Here is an 18,489-nt window from a genome sequence, read left to right as displayed (position 1 = left end):
CTTTGATAGATATCACATAGATAGCACGCGAGTTTTGTTCTCTTACAATTTAACATAAGTAACGCAATGATATAAAGAAATACACATTAATAGGAAAAAAGGCACGTACAATGTTTTTATTATTAATAGTTTAATATACAAATTCATATAAATTACGATAAATAAAATTTATTATATGCACGTTAATTCTCCAACGCTAAGACATTTCTTCGGTCTATCTTGCTTATTAAAAATTTATTTTTTAGAGATACTCGTAGTTTAAATGTATATAAAAACTGCATTTAATTATAATATTATAACCAAATAAAATTTATTTGTCGAAAGCGAACTCGCTGAGTTTGCTGCTAATAGACCGTTTTGCTTCGTTATTGTGTTCAGCATCTGAATCCGATAATTTTCGTTTCTTGAGAACTTCTAAAGGCCTCGTTTCATTGTCTGCACTTGACTGTGTCGTATCCTCTTTATATCGCGTAAAACCAATTTTAGTTAATTCAGCAACGTTCATCTCAGGAAATTCCTCTTGCAGATTTTTCTTATTTTTGCTGTACCAATTAATGAATGATCCTTTCTTAGGTTCAGTCTTCGATTTTGATTTAACAGGCACAGATTTGGGTAAAGTAGGCTTTTGAGGTTTCTCTGGTAGGTTATTCAAACCAGCTAAACCTATAATGACACGATATGATGCGAGACGATAAAATTATTCTAATTATGAAATAAAAAAGTAAAATAAAAAGAAGAATTATTTACCTCTTGGCAATAAAGATGGACTTCCAGTTTTTAAAAATGGATTTACTCTTTTTAAAGTTTGACTCATGGCCAAAGGTTTAATTTCTACATCTAATTTTTTAATAGACGGTAAAGATAAATTGTTTTCCTCTTCATCATTAATCCCAACATCACCGTTTGTTGTAAAATTGTCTTCGTGGATTTCCACATTTTCTTCTTTTTCGTCTTTAGAGTCTGATTTTGCATCAACAACCGTTTCTAATTTATTCGCTAATGCTGTTTTATTTACTCGCAAGGCATATCGTATAGCCAATTCTATTACTTTCGTCGGCGCAATTTGTTCGCAAATGTCTACTGCGCGATATTCCAAATTGCTTTTACAGGCAAGCTAATTAAAAAAAAAACATCAGATATTACATATGTTATTTAAATATTAATAAAGGTAAAATAAAAAATATTAGAACTGAATCACCACTTAAGTATTACCACTTGAGAGTTACTTACTGCTATTAAAGTTAACATCGCCTCAGATTCATCTAACGGATTGGTTCCTATCTCCCATAGTTTACGCTCTTTCTCAGTTTTCTCAGATTCCGGTTCGCAGAAAGGTGCGGATAAAGATACCTCGGTAATTATCGGTCGCGGAGTTGTCGGTGGATAATAACTGCCTTTACAAAGAATGCACCGCATATTTCGTTCGAGCTCACTCACGCCAATTATAAAATAGTGATCTGCTCTGCCTTTTCCCTAAAACAAAATTTCAAGTTAAATAAATTGCTGAGAAATTTATTTATATTTTGCAATACCTGTGCATTTGTATCGCAAAGCACTCTCCACTGACAAGATCGCTTGTCGTATATCCTTATAATATCATCAGAATCCATACTAGTAGGTGAACGATTGTCCGATAATCCCAACCACATAAGATCCGATGCTGGCGAAAGTGGAAGCATTAAAGTTTGACTGCGTAAATGCGCTCCTTGTATTTGTATCCATAATAGATTTATATTCTGATCACCCATTGGACCTTTTGGCAAAAAAAAATTAATATCACGATTTTAAACAATATGTATATAATTAACTATTTTTATTATCACTTTTTATTGTACTATATAAATTTTTTTACCAATTCCAGCGTGATAAGCTATTACAAGGTGATTTCCTAGACCATTCATTGCAATTACAGGTCCGGGCAAAGCTAAAATTTCACGTTGCGTTCCTCCTATCATAAATATTCTTAAATTTCTTCTAGACGTTGCTACTGCAACGAAATTATCACCCGCCGCCAAACATTCGCTCTCCTCTTCTTCTGGCAAATCCAAAAACCATTCTTTATTTCCGGAACCCCAACCTAATACAAAAAAAAAATTAAAATTATACATATAAAGCATTAATGTAATTATAAAAACTACTTTATATGTATAATAAAATAACTAGCCTTGCAAAGCTATTACAACAATTTTACTAGGACCCTCTTCAGAAGAAGCACAACTTAAAGCAAGTGCTTGAGTAGACAAAGCAGCTAAAGAATGTCGTAGATAATTATTTATATGCATGCTACGATGAACGGTAACGTCATGAAATTCTACTTCGATGCTGCAGTCTTCTCCATCCTCTGATGAGAAACATCTAACCATTCCCACATCATTCCACATCTAAACATTATAATAATTAAATTTATTAATTAATTTTTTTAAATCACATATATGCATAAATATTATTATACCGTATACCATAAAATATGATAATAAATGGGAGGGCGTAGATCCTGGTTGAAAAGACGATTGTAATTTTACATTAGGTATTAAAGCTTTTCTATCAAATGCAGGCTTTTCAGATTCTGCATCGGAATGATTTTTCTGATCATCGTCTATATTGACAGAGGCCTTAATTTTATTCAGAGATATTATATTTTCGTCATCGTCATCGTCTGATAAAGCAATATCATTTTCTATTACATCTTCGTTTTTCTCAGGCTGTATCTCATTTGTAGTTTTACTTATCTAAAAAAAATTATACATTTTAAATATATAAAATTTATAAATACTAGATATCGCAGAGCACGCGCGTTATTATATAAAAAGTATTACTTTCTTACCACATCAATACATCCTAATTTTCCCAAGGCATCACAGAATGCAATTTCATTTGAGTGATCAATGTGCCATACCAATGCAGTGATTTTAGTATCTTGTTCATGTTCAAGATATCCAATTGTTTCCTTGGTTTCCACATTCCACACAACTATTTCTCCATACAATGAGCTAGCGGCAATACGCGTTCCACATTCAGAAAATTTACAAATGCTAAGTTCCTGAAAAAAAAAAAAAAATAGAAAAACTATAAATGACTCAAATCACAACAATTAATTAAGAAAGCCAAGAAAACTGAGGTTGTAGCTTACAGTCTTTAAAGTAGGACATTTTAATTTGTATAATTCCTTCCAAGATGACCTTTCCACAATAACTACATCTTTATTAGATGGATATGCTAGACAACTACCATCTGTACATTTAAAGGAAGGTGTGCAATATGATTTTGCAATAAAAAAGGAGTTGCATTTCGGTACAATATTATTCCAAGTATGTACAATTCTCTTTTCCTTAATATTCCACACTCGAATTGATCCATCAGCACTGGAAGATGCCTAGAAGTATTGGTTTAAAATTACTTAAAATATCAGTTTTAAAATAATACACAGATTCTTACCACAAACTCTTCTTTCGGATCTAAAGATAAGCCTAAAATTGGTGCTTCATGGCCTTCTAATTCTATACTGTCTAAGGTATTAATATTTGTAACTTGTATCCTCATATCACTTTGAAAAAGAAAACCAGGTTGTTAAAAAGTTGTCAGTATAATATAAGCATAATAAATAAATTAATAAATTAATTATTACATACCAAGCACCAGAAACTATTAAATTACTATTTTTTGCTGTTGCCAATGCAGAAACAGGTGCTGAAAATCTGATAACTATTCCTTCCTTTTCTAAATCAGGATAAGTAAGTATTTGTACTGTATTATTATCATTTCCCACAAAAATTTTACCATCCTAAAATAAAAAACTATAATTACATGTACTAGTTTAGTATCTATCAAAAGTTTTTTTAGTGTTGCTTTCATAAAAAACCTTTAAGAGTGTCTGTAAATACTTGGCAATTGTCAGGTACCTTTGAAATAGCAGTAATTGCTTGCTCTGAAATACAACTTGTAGTTGGATCGTCATCCATTAAATCTAACCAAAATCTAACATCTCCATCGCATCCGCAAGTGACAAGTCCTTTCCTACAATCATAAATACATTCATTGGTAACTTTTTTATGTCTGATTCTATATATATATATATACAGAAGTAACATATGCAATGTCAATTACTTTTCACCGGAATAGTAACAGACGTCAGTGTGTCCTTCTTGATGAGCATATCTCATCGGTTTCCTCAATAATGACATGTTTACGGGTTATCGCTAAGAATTACGTGATAAATAAAGGCACTTGTCTTTCAACCTGCAACCATTTCGGAACGTTGCTTGGCTTGCTGGTACACAAAAAATATGAGGCGAATATACAAACCGTTCTTAAAAAAACGACATATCTAGTGTTTATTCACTTTTTATACTTTAGACGACTTTAATCACGCAAACGATCCCTTTATTTTCCGTACGGTTTCACTTGCGAGCTCTTCTTCTCTTCCCTCCATTTTCCCCTTCTCCAGCTAATGACGTAATGCAGTTCTGTCAAATAGAAAATGTGAAAAAGAATTAAAATTAATTTTTTTTCATATTTTTAACTTGCGCGAAATACGAAATTATATAAATACGAAATGTACATAAATATGTTATTCAGAGTAATTTCAAAATAACTTTCTTTCTTACCTAAAGATGCCACCCGATGAGTTTTGGAACACAGCGGCTTAAGTTGGAACATCTACACGCGACACGTTTGCGGGCATGTTCAGTGCGCACGACGAGCAAAGCAACCTTTTTCGTGATGGCCGAGGCTGCGACTAGAGTCTCGTGAATTTTCTGTAACGCGCCGTGGAATTTATATATTAGAATGACCATGATTTCCAAAACCGCGGTCGGCATCGCCGTTGGCATCGCCGGAATCTTCGTCGGCTACTGCTTCTACTTCGACCAGAAACGCCGCAGCGATCCTGATTTCAAAAAGAAGCTCCGTGAACGTAAGCTTCGACTTTTTCGCTCGTGTGCACATACGCGAGATCGCGGTGATAACGTACATTTTTAGATAAACCCGACACGTCTCTCGCGACAATTTTTATTTATTTTTTATTTTTTTATAACTTGTCTAAATTCTGCTTCATACGAACTAGCTAGCTCAAGTATCTTGCCGTTGTAATATCGATTATTGCACGTGCTAGGACTGCAATTATAAATACACATGGTTTTGCAGTGTCCAAGACCATAAATTTTGAGTTTACACTATTGCAGGTAGAAGGGCTAAGAAGCAAGCCCAGAAAGCTTCTTCGAAAATACCGGATTTAAGGGATCATGAATTGGTGCAAAAATTCTTCTTGCAAGAGGTAAATGCTCGCAATCGTTTCGTTATTTTACAAATATATTTTATTTTAATTTTATAAACATAATTTAAACATACATGTTACATTGTTTAGGTACAACTTGGAGAAGAATTGCTTGCTTGTGGCGAGATAGATGGTGGAGTTGAGCATTTGGCTAATGCAGTGGCAGTCTGTGGACAGCCAGCCCAGTTGCTGACCGTTCTTCAGAAGACATTGCCGCCACCAATTTTCCAGATTCTGGTGCAGCGATTACCCAGCGTCGGCCAGGTATATATTTATTTAAATATATTTATTTAAAATATTAAATATATATAAATATTTAATATTAAATATATTTATTTTAAAGAAAATATCAGTGACTTTGGTGAGATAACATTTTATTTTATTTTTTTCATATTTTTATAGAAAATCGTATCGCAAACTCAAATGGCAGAAGAGGACGTTGAGTAAGAAAATATAAAGTTTTGTTAAAACTTTTAAATCTGAAATTAGTAAAAAAAAAAATCCACTTATTTTTGCATAATATAAATGCAAAAATAGGAAATTCTACGATTGTACAATTCGTTGTTCCTGTATTGAACTTCCTTAATAGAAGCATGAACCAACTAAAAAAATTTTACAAATATTCAGTATTTTATTATGTTATAAGCGGATTTCTATATCCGTTTATTTGAATAAAGATATAATTTTAATCTAACGATTCAAACAATTTTTGACACGAGTAAAGTTTATAAAATAGAATATTCCAATACTTAAATCAAGATTTAGTTTTTGTGCAATATTAATTGCATTATTGTAATATTCTTAAAAAAAAATATAAAGATTTCTTCACGTAAGGCTATAAATATTTTCAGTGTATTCGATACAGTCTTACATATTATTAAAACATGCAATTTTAACGTATTAAAAATCTACTCAAATACGTTTTTTTTTTTTTTGTTACAGCATTTAGCATACACTCATTTATTTGTATTAATTTCATTTCTAAAAACAAAATTAATAATCTTATTTTTGATAACTCATATTTTTTCATATATCTAGTTTTTCAATATAAAAGTTAAACGAATAATTACTTATTATACAAATTAGTTTTCCCAAAATAATAAATTTTTAAGCAAATTACATAAAACTATGCTTTAGTATTCCGAGCAACGTATGTTACGTATGTGTTCCTGAAATTGATGTTAATAAAATTAGTAATAATTAGTAACGTTTTGATTGCAGCTGTATTCAATACGTCACTATTATATTTGCGATACTGACAAGCGTATACGTTGCCTTATCTTGGTGTAGTAAATGTGGAAAAGTGACTTGTACAATTTGCAGATTTAATTGTCTTGTAAAACTATTATAACGATGCTATGATGTTGACATTAGTATGTCGCTCATTAATTATAAAATATGAGAGATTTATTTGTTCTCAGATGCATAATTATATTCTGAAAGCATTTATAAAAATATATACAGTTGAAAATTTATTGTAAGTCTTGCGATGCGTGTGACTATAAATATACACGTGTTTTGTAGATAAAATCTAATATTGCTATAAATGCTATAAATTATTTTAAATATAGATGTACATTGAAAGGCAGATATAACATTTGCTGCGACGGTGGCTGGCGTACGTGACTTCCCCCTTTCTCGGCCGCCGAGTGCGGGGAGGTGTAATAAGCCGCGTTCTCCCTCAGTCCTCTGTGACCGGTGCTTTGCAACACATCTACGCGCGCGCTTCGTGTGAGATGTAACGCACCCCACGCCAAGATAACGTACGCTAGCCGCCGCTGCAGCACCACGAACGCCATTCCTGACGGTGAGTGTACGTTATTATATCCAAAGATATACAACTCCATAACAAGCAATTCAGATATACTTTTGGTATAAAAATTATATTCTTATAAAAGATGCATTACTCTAAAAACAAATTAAATAAATAAAATAAAATATATAGTTTCTATAACACGCGAATATATATGAAATTTTATCAAACAAGCACAAATTAAAATAATTTATTATGAAATACTTTAAAAATATATTTACTACACACGAGCTTAAAGAATATTTGTGTTAAATTTACATTAAATTTTTATTTGGAATAAAATGGTGAGATAAAATATAAAATTTCTTTATTCATACATAACGTTACGTATAAATTTTTTTCTGTTATTAATCTTCATAGTTTTCACATTTGTAATTACATTTATATACATATTATATTTTACATAAAAACATCTTCACAATCAATACACATATAATTATGACGAAAAACCCAATTATGAAATTATAAAACGTTCTTGTTTAATATATTATATTTTTTCATACACTATTAACATATTCCTCAAAGACTAAAATAATCAAAAATTAATTTAGGATCCCAAAACAACATTTAAAAATTCAAGAAGAATATATATATATATATATATATACTTGTGAGCTACGAAATATGTATAAATTGTACATATATAGAACATATATGATCTTTGTAATTTGTTTAACGTAAACAGGAAGATAACACATTGATTATTACTGATCTGTATATGGCAGTGTTTTGTAATAGATTATTACTTTACCATTAGTAAAATTTCTGTGTAATATTTCCTTTGTCAGCAATAATTGTAAATTATTTACATAATAAATTAAATGTACAATCCTTATATCATTTATACAATTCAGGAAAATAATAAGTAGATTATACAAAATTTCAATAATTTATATCATATATGTTTACGATCTTATAATAATTTTGTCATAATTTTTTTTATCGATTTATTAAATAGAACAGTGTATGAAATATGCAAAAAAAAAAAAAAAAAAAAAAATTTAGAAGAGCAACAAAAACAATAAAATATATATTCTATCAAATTTTCAATTTTGAACATATACAACTAAAAATATATCGTATCTAATTATTAAATAATGAAAAATCAACGAATTATTGATAATTGTTGCTTTACATGAACACATTCTCTAAACATATGCAACCAGAAACCAAATATAAATTATACTTGGCACAATTATTTTGACTCTAAAACTTCTTTTCTAGCTTGCGACATTACATCAAGAGCATTTTTCTTTATAAGACTGTTGGCCAATTTCATACCAAGTTGTTCTGCAGCAAAAAGACTTACACTACTTACTTTAGTAGGAACGATGCTACAGTAAAGGCGAGGTTCTTGATATGGACATTTCCTATTATAAAAAAAAAATTAATTAAATCTACGTTATACAAGGTGTCCCAAACAACATGTCACTCCCGAAAACTGTTGGTAGGAAATTAAAATCGAAAATGAAGTTATATATGTATAATTTTATAAAATTGTCGATTATTTGACCGACATGTTGTTTGGAACATTCATGTATATTACTAACATTGTATCGATATTAAAATTTATAAATTTAACTCACCGAGGAGGCTCACCATCGTCATCAGGTAAATAAAATTTGCTTTGTAAAGTATCTATAATTAAAGTTTGACCATCTAGAGACCACACAGCACCAGTAATAGTCAATTCATTTTTTTTCAAAGATGAAGACACTGCGACTGGCGCGGAGCATCCGCCACCAAGAGTTTTTAAAAATGAACGCTCACACACGCATCTCAATGTGGTTTCTAAGTCAAATAATGGTTCTAAGAGAGAACGTATTTCCCAATCTGATTCTCGGCATTCTACACCTAATGCACCTTGGCCGACGGCGTAAAGAGCTTCCTCGGGTTCCAAAAGCTAAAAAAAATATACATATTAATTCAAATTAATTTTACAGAACAATTTTACACAGTGGAATGCGAGAGGATACAAGTTCCTGTTATTGTACCTGGCTCATCCTGTTTTCCCAACCCATCCTTTTTAAACCGGCAGCAGCTAATATTATCGCGGCATAGGGACCATTTTCATCGTCTAGCTTTTTCAACCTTGTGTTCAAGTTACCGCGAATGTTCTCTATCTTTAAATGCGGATAATTACGTGATAATTGCGCGGTTCTGCGTAAAGAACTGGTGCCGATGACGCTGTCTTTTGGTAATGAGGCTAATGTCTTCTTATCTTTATGTTTCTTCGACATGACCACTGCGTCACGCGGGTCTTCACGCCTACAAAAATACTGCATTTATTGGCATTGATAAATATTAAATATTAAATTTACATAAATCTATTCACAACTTAATGTATATATTTAAATAAAATTTAGATATCAAATATTTTATCAAAAAAAGTAACTGTAGATAAAATTAACAGCAAAAGCTGACACCTTGAAATCATACAATTATTTTGGACCATAATTAAAATTTATTATGTCGATACGAAAGCATCGAGGTCACGTCTTGCAAATTGCAAACAATTGATGTCGCATATAGCGCATTTCGATTCTGAATACCATACGATAGGAAATATTTTACGTATAAAGACAAGATGTTTCTTTTATAAGCACGATAACGCAAGCGTGCACATTTAAATTTAAAATAGAGTCTCCATCTTGAAGCAATAAAACGCGTACAAAATAGCAAAGTCAGCACTTGCTGATAATACGGAATGTTGCCAGTTAATTTAAGACAAAAGCAGTTAGAATTTTTTTAAACTTAAAACTGCAGGAAATTACTTTAATATTGCCCCTAAGGCCATTCCCGCTGGCAGTGTCGTCGGCAAATCTTTCAATGAATGCACCACGAAATTAACACGACCATTTTCCAAAGCTAATTCCAGTTCCTCGGTAAACAGGGACTTCTCCCCAATTTTCGGTAAAGATTTGTCCAAAATCTTATCTCCCTTTGTGTTCATCGTTACTGCAAAGTAGAAAGCACTTACTTTTACAAAACTTAATAATTTAATAAATATATTTAATTATAATTGCACATAACAGTTTTATATTGATTTTTTCAGCAAATAAATATAAAATAAAAAACATTTTAATTTATGCCAATCATGTGCAATCTATACAGGAAACAAGTATCATTTATCACAAACACTTTAAATGTATTATGCAATAATATGTAAAGCCCAACGGGAAAAAACAGATTATCGCGTGTGACAATGAAAAATTATAAAATCTAAATTTAATTGTTTTTAAAGAAAAGTAATTTATGTTAAAAATAATTAATGCAACAGTCAATATGTACCATTGCATTAAATGTTGAGTATACTGTCTTACCTATTTCAAATTCTTTTTTGGGATAAATTTTTTGTAGGCATTGTATCACATGCTTGGTTTGCGTCATAGCTAACTGGAAACGGTCAAAAAAGTGCATTATTATCTTCAATTGTAAAAGATGCTTACTTAGTATCAGAATTTTTTTTCAACATTAAATAAAAATCAAAATTAAAAATTATTTAATAAAATATAATAAAAAAGTATATAATCACATGTAAAATCATGGATGTGTTATAAAATATGCAATAAAATTTTCATGACATTTAAGTCGGACGTCTTATCGCGATCCTATTAACATTTAGAAAAAAAAAAAATTACTTTATAATCTTAATATATTTTTTTCATTACATAATAATGTTGTCGTGAATCGTCAGAAGCAAAAAAATTTTAAATAATTGCCAAGTATTTTCGAGATAGAGATAAAAACATCACGATGTGCAAAGATGATTATGTAAAAGTAATAACTGTCATATCTATCAATTAAGAAATGACTTGCACGATAGAGCAGAGGGGGAGAGAGAGAGAGAGAGATCGAAACCATTGTTAACGCAGTGATTAGATGATTACATACTTAAAGGCTTGACATCCAACTTTTGCGATCCCGGGAGTCGCTGGAAAACCGCGAGAATCGTTAATTTATTAATAATGAGAATGCATGTTCATGCAATTTTTCCGCGGCATAAGGAAATCTTATTCGCCAGAGTGAAAGCTCGCAAACTCACCTCGCTCTTTCGGGACCCAACTCGGATTACGTCACTTTTCTTATCGTCGCTCATCTCTGGATCTTGGAGTATCGGGTATTGCGAAAGTTGAGCTTTGGAATGTATTAGGCTCGAGACATAGGGCAAGGGAAGCGGGGGAGGGGAAAAAACTGCAATCGAGGTCGGGAGACACTTTCACTGAGTCGAAAGAAAGCCTTAACCTTAACAACTGTTTATAAGTGAATGCGAAAGAAAGAACGGAAGCGGGACGGGGTCGACATGTATAGGTGAAGTTACGATCTTTCACAGTCACTGGCACTGCAGCAGAATGTGAAAATGACTCGGGAAGATCTAATAGAACGACGACGAAGGAAGCTACACTGCCTCCATGGTGAACGCAACGTGACTAACGAATAAACGTGACCACTGACTGACCAGGGCTGCCAATTCGTTTTAAATGTTTCCTACTCGCAACGATACACGTTTAAAATCCTACGCGCAGGCGTTAAATCCTACTAAAATAATGAATATAATAGTTGTTATTAAAATGTACAATTAAACAAAAATTACTTTAGTCATGCATTGCAGATAATTGCAATTTTATTAAAAAAAAAAAAAATACATTTTTATATTATGATATATTATTAATTTATTTTTAGAACTAAATTAAATATTTTTACAATACATTTTTTTAAGAAAATAAGTAATAGTTGTGCGAGGATCGTAATATTACGTTTAAATCACATAAATAAAATGCGATGTTGATTGACGGAGTAAAAAATATAAAACCACGGGCTCGTCCGGGATTTGAACCCGGGACCTCTCGCACCCGAAGCGAGAATCATACCCCTAGACCAACGAGCCATATGATAGCTTGTTGTCAACGATTGCCATAAAGTTTCAACACTCCACGCAATTTTAATATACATTAAATATTAATAAAAAGAAGCCTGAAAACGATAAAACCTGCCTTTTGTATGCTACAATTAAAACTCTTATACACGACTGCCTTTAACATCTATTTTCGGGTTTATCTACGTTTTTTTAAATTAACAATTTGCTTTTTTTCATCTTCTGTCCACCCCCTCCACTTACCTACTTTTATTTTTGTCAAGATTACAGAGATATTTGTCGACGTAAGATAAAAGATAAGCTACAAACTTTGATCACCAAAATAAAATATTTCACATATTTATTCTTTCATATTTTTCAGAATTTATATTTCTCATAATCAATTGTCTATTCGAGCAACAAATTGTAATTTTTTAATAAGCTGTTTAATTTATTGATTCGTATCGTTATTTCACATCTAATAGATTTTGTTGATAAAACTTAGCAAATAAATAAGATTACAGTTATTATTTTAATTAAAAAAAAAAATTGCGATTATTAATAATGATTTAATTAATACATTTATTTAATTGTCGGCAACTAAATTAAAGACATAAATTACATAAGTACAGTATACTTAAACTTTGAAGATAAAGTTAAAATATATATATCCATGTTTGGATCGTATTTATAACATACAATATACATATAACACTAAACAATATCTTACATATAAATTTAAAATACAATTCTTTTTATCGTTAATAATTAGATTACAACACAGATTAAAATAAGCATATAAATTATTAAAATAATAAGCATTGCATCTTATAATTTATATATGCAACAAGTGTACAATCTTGTGGAAATACTATGCGATAATGACTCGGGCAAGATCTTCTTTTCATTTCCACTTTTCGATGCATAGCCAAAATAAAAATTTAGTTTTTGTTTATTAACAGAGAAATAACACATGAAAATTTTTCTATTATTTTTAAGCGGTTATAATTGGGTATATTGCAACTTCGTTTAAAATTTAATTACAAACAATTCGACTAAACCGTCAAAGAAACGCATATGGAGAATTAATTTTTTTTTCCTACACATTTGTAATTTCCTAAAAGAACTACTAACTACTTATTATATTTAAGCACTCCTTTTAATTTTAATTATAAACCTTAATCCTTTCCCTACTGTTAATAACCTAGAGCAACATTTTCTTTGGCAATATTCTCTTTTTCAAATACACGTGCGGATACATATATTATATACTATTTGTTTCGTCGCTATAACAATTTTAGTAATAAAAATACCGATTACAAAAATTGTATTATCATGTAAAGTATTAATATATTATCCAAATGTGGAATCATGAGGCACATGGTATTCGTCTATTATTTTTAAATAATACTTCATAAATCAAAAATAGCATTTTTTACAACTATACATACCGTAGTCATTATTAAGTTAATACGCTCTTATTAGTAAAAACAAAAAAAAAGAAAAAAAAAATACCAAGTTATTGCATTTAATGTTTTTTTTATATTCTAACATCTTTTGAAAAATTTAGAATAATGTATAAATATTAGCTGGTTCAGCAAGAGTTGCTTATGGTGACTTATTACATCGATGAACAAATTACCGAAAAATTTTGGTTCTTGATTTCATTAAATATTAAAACAAAGTTGAAATACGTGTGGAAGTATAAAAAATATGATTTTTCGAATAATCAAAAAAGTCCATAAAATTAAATTAAAAATTGATCTTCTACAATTATTACACGCTATACACATGGACGCAAGCATTTGTAATAAAGAACTGATTAATAAATATTCTAATCCAGTAAGGAGAGGATTACAGTATAAATTTCTAAAATCACAGTAGACGTATTAAATATCATTCTATCAATTCGAAGATAAAATGACAATTTTTTAAATGGTATATGCCAAAGTTAAATTTACACGATCATAAAAAACTACCACAGAAATGGGAAGAATAACAGTATAATATGGTGATAGGCACCCCAGTAATTGGCAAAATGCTTTCAAAATTTTTCATTTCTAGCTTATAATATAGTTAATTTGTTATTATTGATGACTCACTTCTCCATGTGAATCTTTGATCGGGTATTGTTTAATAGTTTACAATAACCATACACTACTATATACTAGGCGCATACTATAATCACGTTTAGAAACGTTTAGAACAATCCTAGTGCAATGAGAAATACAATGAAGGGACAACAGTTAACATATGTAAAAACAAAGGCCAGAGCAAATATTACCCAGTTGAGGCCAAATCTTTTTCTTACTTGCATGTAACATTATATATTATATTGAGTTTTATTTCAAAAAACAAATTTTGGTGTTAGGTTACCAGCCCAGGGCGGAAGGAACACGAGAACCTACCGTAAAATCTTTATATTGAGAAAAGACACATATCTGAAAAATTTATTACGTTAGCGAACGTTTTAAAAAATTTTACAAAACTAATAATTAAAATAAATAATTATAACAAACCTTGTCTTTCAGTCGTTGACAAAGTTGTAAAGCAATAGTAAGCAACACAAGAGCATCATTTAGCCATGGCACACTGCATTCTGCTTGTTGGGTTTCATACTTGACGCTACCATGAGCATTTTCTAACTGATAAACAGCTAAGACCAGTTTGTAGCTTTGAATGTAAAAACTAATGGCCAAATTTTCTGGAAGGTTTGGATTAAGAGATTTCTGTAAGAAAAAAGAAAATGTTTAAACATTGTATATTAATAACAAAAATACTATAATTATTAAAATTGTTATATTTATATACCATATTTCGACTTTTAATAAGATCATCAATTGTCTTCTTTCTAGGGACAATCAAACTAGTTCTGCTCCTTTGAAGGCAGCCTAGAATATTACCTAGCACATGCATGACTTCATCTGAGGTTTTAAATAGATAATGTCTGTCTACATTATCAATATGAGCAATGCCTTGCTGTAAATGATTGGCAGCATCTTGAATTTGCTGCAATTTCCATGGATGTTCATTTTGAATACTTGTCCTCATATTAACATTTTGTTGTCTCTGTACTTTAAAATTCACTTCCTACAAGCATAGAAAAATATCTTTATAACAAAGCAAGGTAAGCAATCATAATTTTACTCTAACTGATCTTAAAAACAAAATTAGAAGATGCACTAAAGACACTTTACCGCATTAGTAATACTGTCGCCTGTCAAAACTGCAACACACTTTACTTGATCGTGCGGCGCCGCAAAAACAAATCTGTCGGTTTTGTTGTGCTGATCGTTACCGAAGAGCGCCAGCGGGAAGCGTTGAGCACACTCCTTAAAATAAAAACGCAAGATTAATACGTACGGGTTACTGACGTAGGGCTCGCGAATGGACGGAATTAAATGTCATTGCACACGGAAATATTTACGCAAAATTTATTAGTTCGCGTACGTACCATTAAGATGTTTCGAAGCTGTGACAACGAGGAGTGCACTTCCTCGTGGAGCACCCACTCGAACTCCATTTGCTGGAAAGCAAAAATCAACGGGACGTTATCGATTTGAGCAGAGGACTCGCGTTATCTATCTGTCATACTGTCGATGAAACGTCAAACGGTATAACCTAAAATCTCAGACGGCCGCTCGTGAACCGACGAATCGAGCGGGCGTAAAACAAATTAACGCAGCGTGGGAACTTCGCTATCTGACGATCGGGCACCGAACCTCTAAGACGATTAGATAAACGCTAAGTAAAGGTAAATAACTTACGAGATTGTGCGCCTCCTCCTTCTCGCAGTCCGCCATTTTTCAACTGGCGTCTCGCGCTTTCGCGTGACCTTGTTCGCGGCCTGTGCCTCCACCTGTTCGTCGCCGTGTCACTTGGGCGCTTAGCTTCACGCGATTAGTAACCGCTTACGCGCGTATGCACATACACGTAATACGTGCAGAAATATAACGGAGTGTATATGCGAGAGACCTTCGTTTGTCGTCGACGAGACAGCGTCCGCAGCGTGACGTAAAACGTCTGGCATCAGGTACATATAGGTATGCACAGTTAAATTATATCGACATGATATTCTTTTTTCTTTGCCTTTTGACTGTCTTTCGCTTCCAGCTAACTTCCTCCTAATTTTTTGAATTTCAGGAATGCATTTGTTTCGCGTGACAGCGTCATCTAGGAGAAGCATCTTCTTTCTCTAAAGTCATCTTGGAATGTGCAACACACCGCCAATGCCCGCCACCGGCGTCGCCCGCTCTTCTTGTTCGTCAGTTGTTCCCGGACTGTGGGACTGAACGTCGAGCGAGGTAAGTGACACTTCTCGTAGTATCGTAATAAAGTGATCGAGCGGCGAGCAAACAACCGCAATTAATCGCGTGCGAAAATTGACCTACGCGCAGCTTAATTCACTCGACCTGCTCTACGTTGTCGCGACGGCGACGCGACTCGGCGTTTTTGAGAGAAACTAGCGTCAAATTGAATAAAACAACTTGTTATTTGCGTGGGTCTTATCAGTATGTGTTGAAGCACTGATGGTGACAACGGTGACAGTGCAAACATTGATAATGCACTCATATTGTTTTCAAAACCGATTTACCGCCATTACCGTGTCCAATTTTCACGTCCGTCCGTAGCTCTAGGATTATTAACTCGTCAAGATTGTTCGTATATTATTCCGGTGCCTGTTTGTAGCTTCATCATTTGCATTGAGAGATTACCAACACCGGGACCTGTTGCATCCATAATATCTGCGCATCGCTCGCAAGTAAGTAACCGCCACGTTTATAAGAAGCACCGTCGATGTTTTTCTTTGATCGAGATCAAAGGTCGTTTTCGTATGGTCCGAAATCTCATCTATATAAATAGATTCGAATAATAGAATTTAGACATTAACACGAATAATTGATAGTCGTTTTTATTGACGTCTATTCGTATTAATTTTAATTGAACTTATTTTTCTGCAATTTAGAAAATTAGAAAAATGTAAATTAGATCGACATTAAAGATATTAATGGGGAAAAAAAATAGTTTTAAAATTTTATTTTAACAAATGCACCGCTGACATTAATTAGTAATCTTTTAAAGGAACGCAAAAGATAAAAATTCACAGTGTCATGTCCCGGTTTATATTTTATTTTATTTGTTTTATTATTATTATTTTTTTAAAGTAGTAATTATTTTCTATTGATGACAAGTATCGTTTTAAACTCACGTAATGGTTATCAGTTTCAAAGCAAATTTGTGATAATTATGCAGCCTCATATTTCACAAAATAAATTTAAAACTTATTCATGATAGGTAATCGTGTTTCAAAACGATTGTAAATTGAAGATTTACAATATAATTCGTTAAATTACACTAATAACACATATTGTGTGTCAAAATTAAAATAATTAAATAATACGAAAATAACTTGAGACATTTTGTCTACTTTTTAATTTATATGCATTTTTAGAGTTTTTTCTCTTAATCATGACTTTGAAATTATATTACGACTTACTCTCGCAACCTTCGAGAGCATTGTATATATTTTTAAAAATGTGCAATATACCGTTCGAGAAGAAGATTGTAAATTTGAAGAATCTCGAACACTACACTCCAGAATTTGAACAAATTAATCCGTTCAAGAAAGTCCCAGTCATAGATCACGACGGCTTCAAACTTGCAGAAAGGTATCGCTTTCTTTATAAATTAAATACATAATAATATAATAATAATTATAAATTTATTTTATTTATTTTGACCAACTTCAATTATTTCAGTGTAGGGATCGCGCGGTATTTGTGCCGAGAATTTAAGGTGGACGATTCTTGGTACCCGACCGATTCCAAAAAACAGGCGAAAGTTGATGAGTACCTCGAGTGGCAGCATCTCAACACGAGGATGCATTGTGCGGGATACTTTTTAGCGAAGGTGATATCTTTTCCGTGTATGTCACATTTTTTTTGTACGCATAATGTTAAACGTATTTTTTTCAAACACAGTTTCTTAATCCGCTCATGCGAGGTACGTCGCCCAAGCCAGAAAAAGTAGCCGAATTGGAAAAGCGTATGAACGATTGCATTGACTTAATTGAGAACGTGTGGCTGAAAGATAAGCCATTTTTGGTGGGAAACACGATCAGCGTGGCTGATATATTTTGCGCATGTGAATTAGAGCAACCGCGTAAGCCACACAAATTTTTTAATTTCGGACGTTATGCTATATAATGTATTCGTGATTTAGACAAAGAATTTTTTTTACAGGATTAGCCGGTTATGACCCGAGAAAGGGAAGACCACGTCTGACCGCCTGGATGGATAAAGTTGCCACAGAAACAAGTCCTCATTATCAAGACGCTCATAAATTCTTAAATCAAATGGCACAAAATCCATCATCGCCAAAACTTTAATTGTGTTAAAACACAATTATTATAATATGATGTTCATAAATATGTATGTACTGTATAATATGCAAATTTGTTCTAATCAATAGATTATAATATCTTGGATGGTTTTTAATTTGATATTTTTGGTATTTTTTAAATAAATATATATTCGAAATATGTATACG

General features: G+C 32.0%; 5 protein-coding genes and 1 non-coding gene across 9 annotated transcripts; 2 read left to right on the top strand and 4 right to left on the bottom strand.

The window, feature by feature from the left end:
• Window positions 1–90: 90 nt before the first annotated feature.
• Window positions 91–4,448, bottom strand: LOC139110101 (WD repeat and HMG-box DNA-binding protein 1). Of its 2 annotated transcripts, XM_070669668.1 has the most exons (14): window positions 4,303–4,448; window positions 4,105–4,236; window positions 3,900–4,014; window positions 3,630–3,781; window positions 3,436–3,544; window positions 3,131–3,373; window positions 2,825–3,040; window positions 2,460–2,729; window positions 2,165–2,381; window positions 1,853–2,077; window positions 1,533–1,753; window positions 1,231–1,473; window positions 748–1,114; window positions 91–663 (listed from the first exon to the last, which is right to left on the bottom strand). In XM_070669668.1, exons 2-14 carry the CDS (start codon window positions 4,179–4,181, stop codon window positions 311–313), a joined length of 2,808 nt encoding a protein of 935 aa, XP_070525769.1. In that variant the 5' UTR covers window positions 4,182–4,236; window positions 4,303–4,448; the 3' UTR covers window positions 91–310. The 2 variants fall into 2 exon arrangements, with proteins under 2 accessions (XP_070525769.1, XP_070525768.1); XM_070669667.1 differs by having other exon boundaries at window positions 4,105–4,434.
• A 231-nt stretch (window positions 4,449–4,679) lies between these two features.
• Tom20 (translocase of outer membrane 20) lies at window positions 4,680–7,920 on the top strand. The gene is made up of 4 exons (XM_070669684.1): window positions 4,680–4,912; window positions 5,181–5,272; window positions 5,363–5,536; window positions 5,675–7,920. Exons 1-4 carry the CDS (start codon window positions 4,786–4,788, stop codon window positions 5,717–5,719), a joined length of 438 nt encoding a protein of 145 aa, XP_070525785.1. The 5' UTR covers window positions 4,680–4,785; the 3' UTR covers window positions 5,720–7,920.
• Window positions 7,376–11,579, bottom strand: L(3)02640 (porphobilinogen deaminase-like protein l(3)02640). 3 transcript variants are annotated; one of them, XM_070669680.1, is made up of 7 exons: window positions 11,131–11,579; window positions 10,980–11,019; window positions 10,409–10,481; window positions 9,860–10,043; window positions 9,080–9,353; window positions 8,672–8,988; window positions 7,376–8,455 (listed from the first exon to the last, which is right to left on the bottom strand). In XM_070669680.1, the coding sequence occupies exons 3-7, from the start codon at window positions 10,473–10,475 to the stop codon at window positions 8,281–8,283; spliced, it is 1,017 nt and encodes a 338-aa protein (XP_070525781.1). In that variant the 5' UTR covers window positions 10,476–10,481; window positions 10,980–11,019; window positions 11,131–11,579; the 3' UTR covers window positions 7,376–8,280. The 3 variants fall into 3 exon arrangements, with proteins under 3 accessions (XP_070525781.1, XP_070525780.1, XP_070525782.1); XM_070669679.1 differs by lacking the exon at window positions 10,980–11,019 and having other exon boundaries at window positions 11,131–11,571; XM_070669681.1 differs by lacking the exon at window positions 11,131–11,579 and having other exon boundaries at window positions 10,980–11,124.
• Window positions 11,580–11,901: 322 nt separating this feature from the next.
• Window positions 11,902–11,973, bottom strand: Trnap-cgg (transfer RNA proline (anticodon CGG)). The gene has a single exon. It is a non-coding gene; the product is annotated as a tRNA-Pro (tRNA).
• Window positions 11,974–12,364: 391 nt separating this feature from the next.
• On the bottom strand, window positions 12,365–15,830 carry Rogdi (rogdi atypical leucine zipper). The gene is made up of 6 exons (XM_070669682.1): window positions 15,708–15,830; window positions 15,395–15,466; window positions 15,138–15,272; window positions 14,752–15,030; window positions 14,460–14,669; window positions 12,365–14,381 (listed from the first exon to the last, which is right to left on the bottom strand). Exons 1-6 carry the CDS (start codon window positions 15,741–15,743, stop codon window positions 14,313–14,315), a joined length of 801 nt encoding a protein of 266 aa, XP_070525783.1. The 5' UTR covers window positions 15,744–15,830; the 3' UTR covers window positions 12,365–14,312.
• A 1,579-nt stretch (window positions 15,831–17,409) lies between these two features.
• Window positions 17,410–18,328, top strand: LOC139110220 (glutathione S-transferase theta-1). The gene is made up of 4 exons (XM_070669855.1): window positions 17,410–17,609; window positions 17,700–17,850; window positions 17,922–18,102; window positions 18,183–18,328. Exons 1-4 carry the CDS (start codon window positions 17,410–17,412, stop codon window positions 18,326–18,328), a joined length of 678 nt encoding a protein of 225 aa, XP_070525956.1.
• Window positions 18,329–18,489: the final 161 nt, after the last annotated feature.

This window comes from Cardiocondyla obscurior, linkage group LG19, assembly GCF_019399895.1.
Source record: "Cardiocondyla obscurior isolate alpha-2009 linkage group LG19, Cobs3.1, whole genome shotgun sequence".
NCBI lineage: Eukaryota > Metazoa > Arthropoda > Insecta > Hymenoptera > Formicidae > Cardiocondyla > Cardiocondyla obscurior.
Note: the sequence above shows the minus strand (reverse complement) of the source record. Positions and strands in the feature narration are given on the sequence as shown.

Bases quoted from the DNA above. Each gene is read 5' to 3' on its own strand.
- Rogdi (XM_070669682.1), bottom strand. From the start codon at position 15,743: ATGGCGGACTGCGAGAAGGAGGAGGCGCACAATCTC. The intron at 15,467-15,707 runs GTAAGTTATTTA...TTTGCTTTCCAG, and splicing joins AGGAGGAGGCGCACAATCTC to CAAATGGAGTTCGAGTGGGT. The intron at 14,670-14,751 runs GTATATAAATAT...TTTTTCTTACAG, and splicing joins TTATTAAAAGTCGAAATATG to AAATCTCTTAATCCAAACCT.
- LOC139110220 (XM_070669855.1), top strand. From the start codon at position 17,410: ATGACTTTGAAATTATATTACGACTTACTCTCGCAACCTTCGAGAGCA. The intron at 17,610-17,699 runs GTATCGCTTTCT...CAATTATTTCAG, and splicing joins GGCTTCAAACTTGCAGAAAG to TGTAGGGATCGCGCGGTATT. The intron at 18,103-18,182 runs GTAAGCCACACA...TTTTTTTTACAG, and splicing joins ATGTGAATTAGAGCAACCGC to GATTAGCCGGTTATGACCCG.
- LOC139110101 (XM_070669668.1), bottom strand. From the start codon at position 4,181: ATGTCATTATTGAGGAAACCGATGAGATATGCTCATCAAGAAGGACAC. The intron at 3,545-3,629 runs GTATGTAATAAT...TCTTTTTCAAAG, and splicing joins TTAATAGTTTCTGGTGCTTG to TGATATGAGGATACAAGTTA. The intron at 2,078-2,164 runs GCTAGTTATTTT...TTTTTGTATTAG, and splicing joins TGTTGTAATAGCTTTGCAAG to GTTGGGGTTCCGGAAATAAA.
- Tom20 (XM_070669684.1), top strand. From the start codon at position 4,786: ATGACCATGATTTCCAAAACCGCGGTCGGCATCGCCGTTGGCATCGCC. The intron at 5,273-5,362 runs GTAAATGCTCGC...TACATTGTTTAG, and splicing joins AAAAATTCTTCTTGCAAGAG to GTACAACTTGGAGAAGAATT. The intron at 5,537-5,674 runs GTATATATTTAT...ATATTTTTATAG, and splicing joins GATTACCCAGCGTCGGCCAG to AAAATCGTATCGCAAACTCA.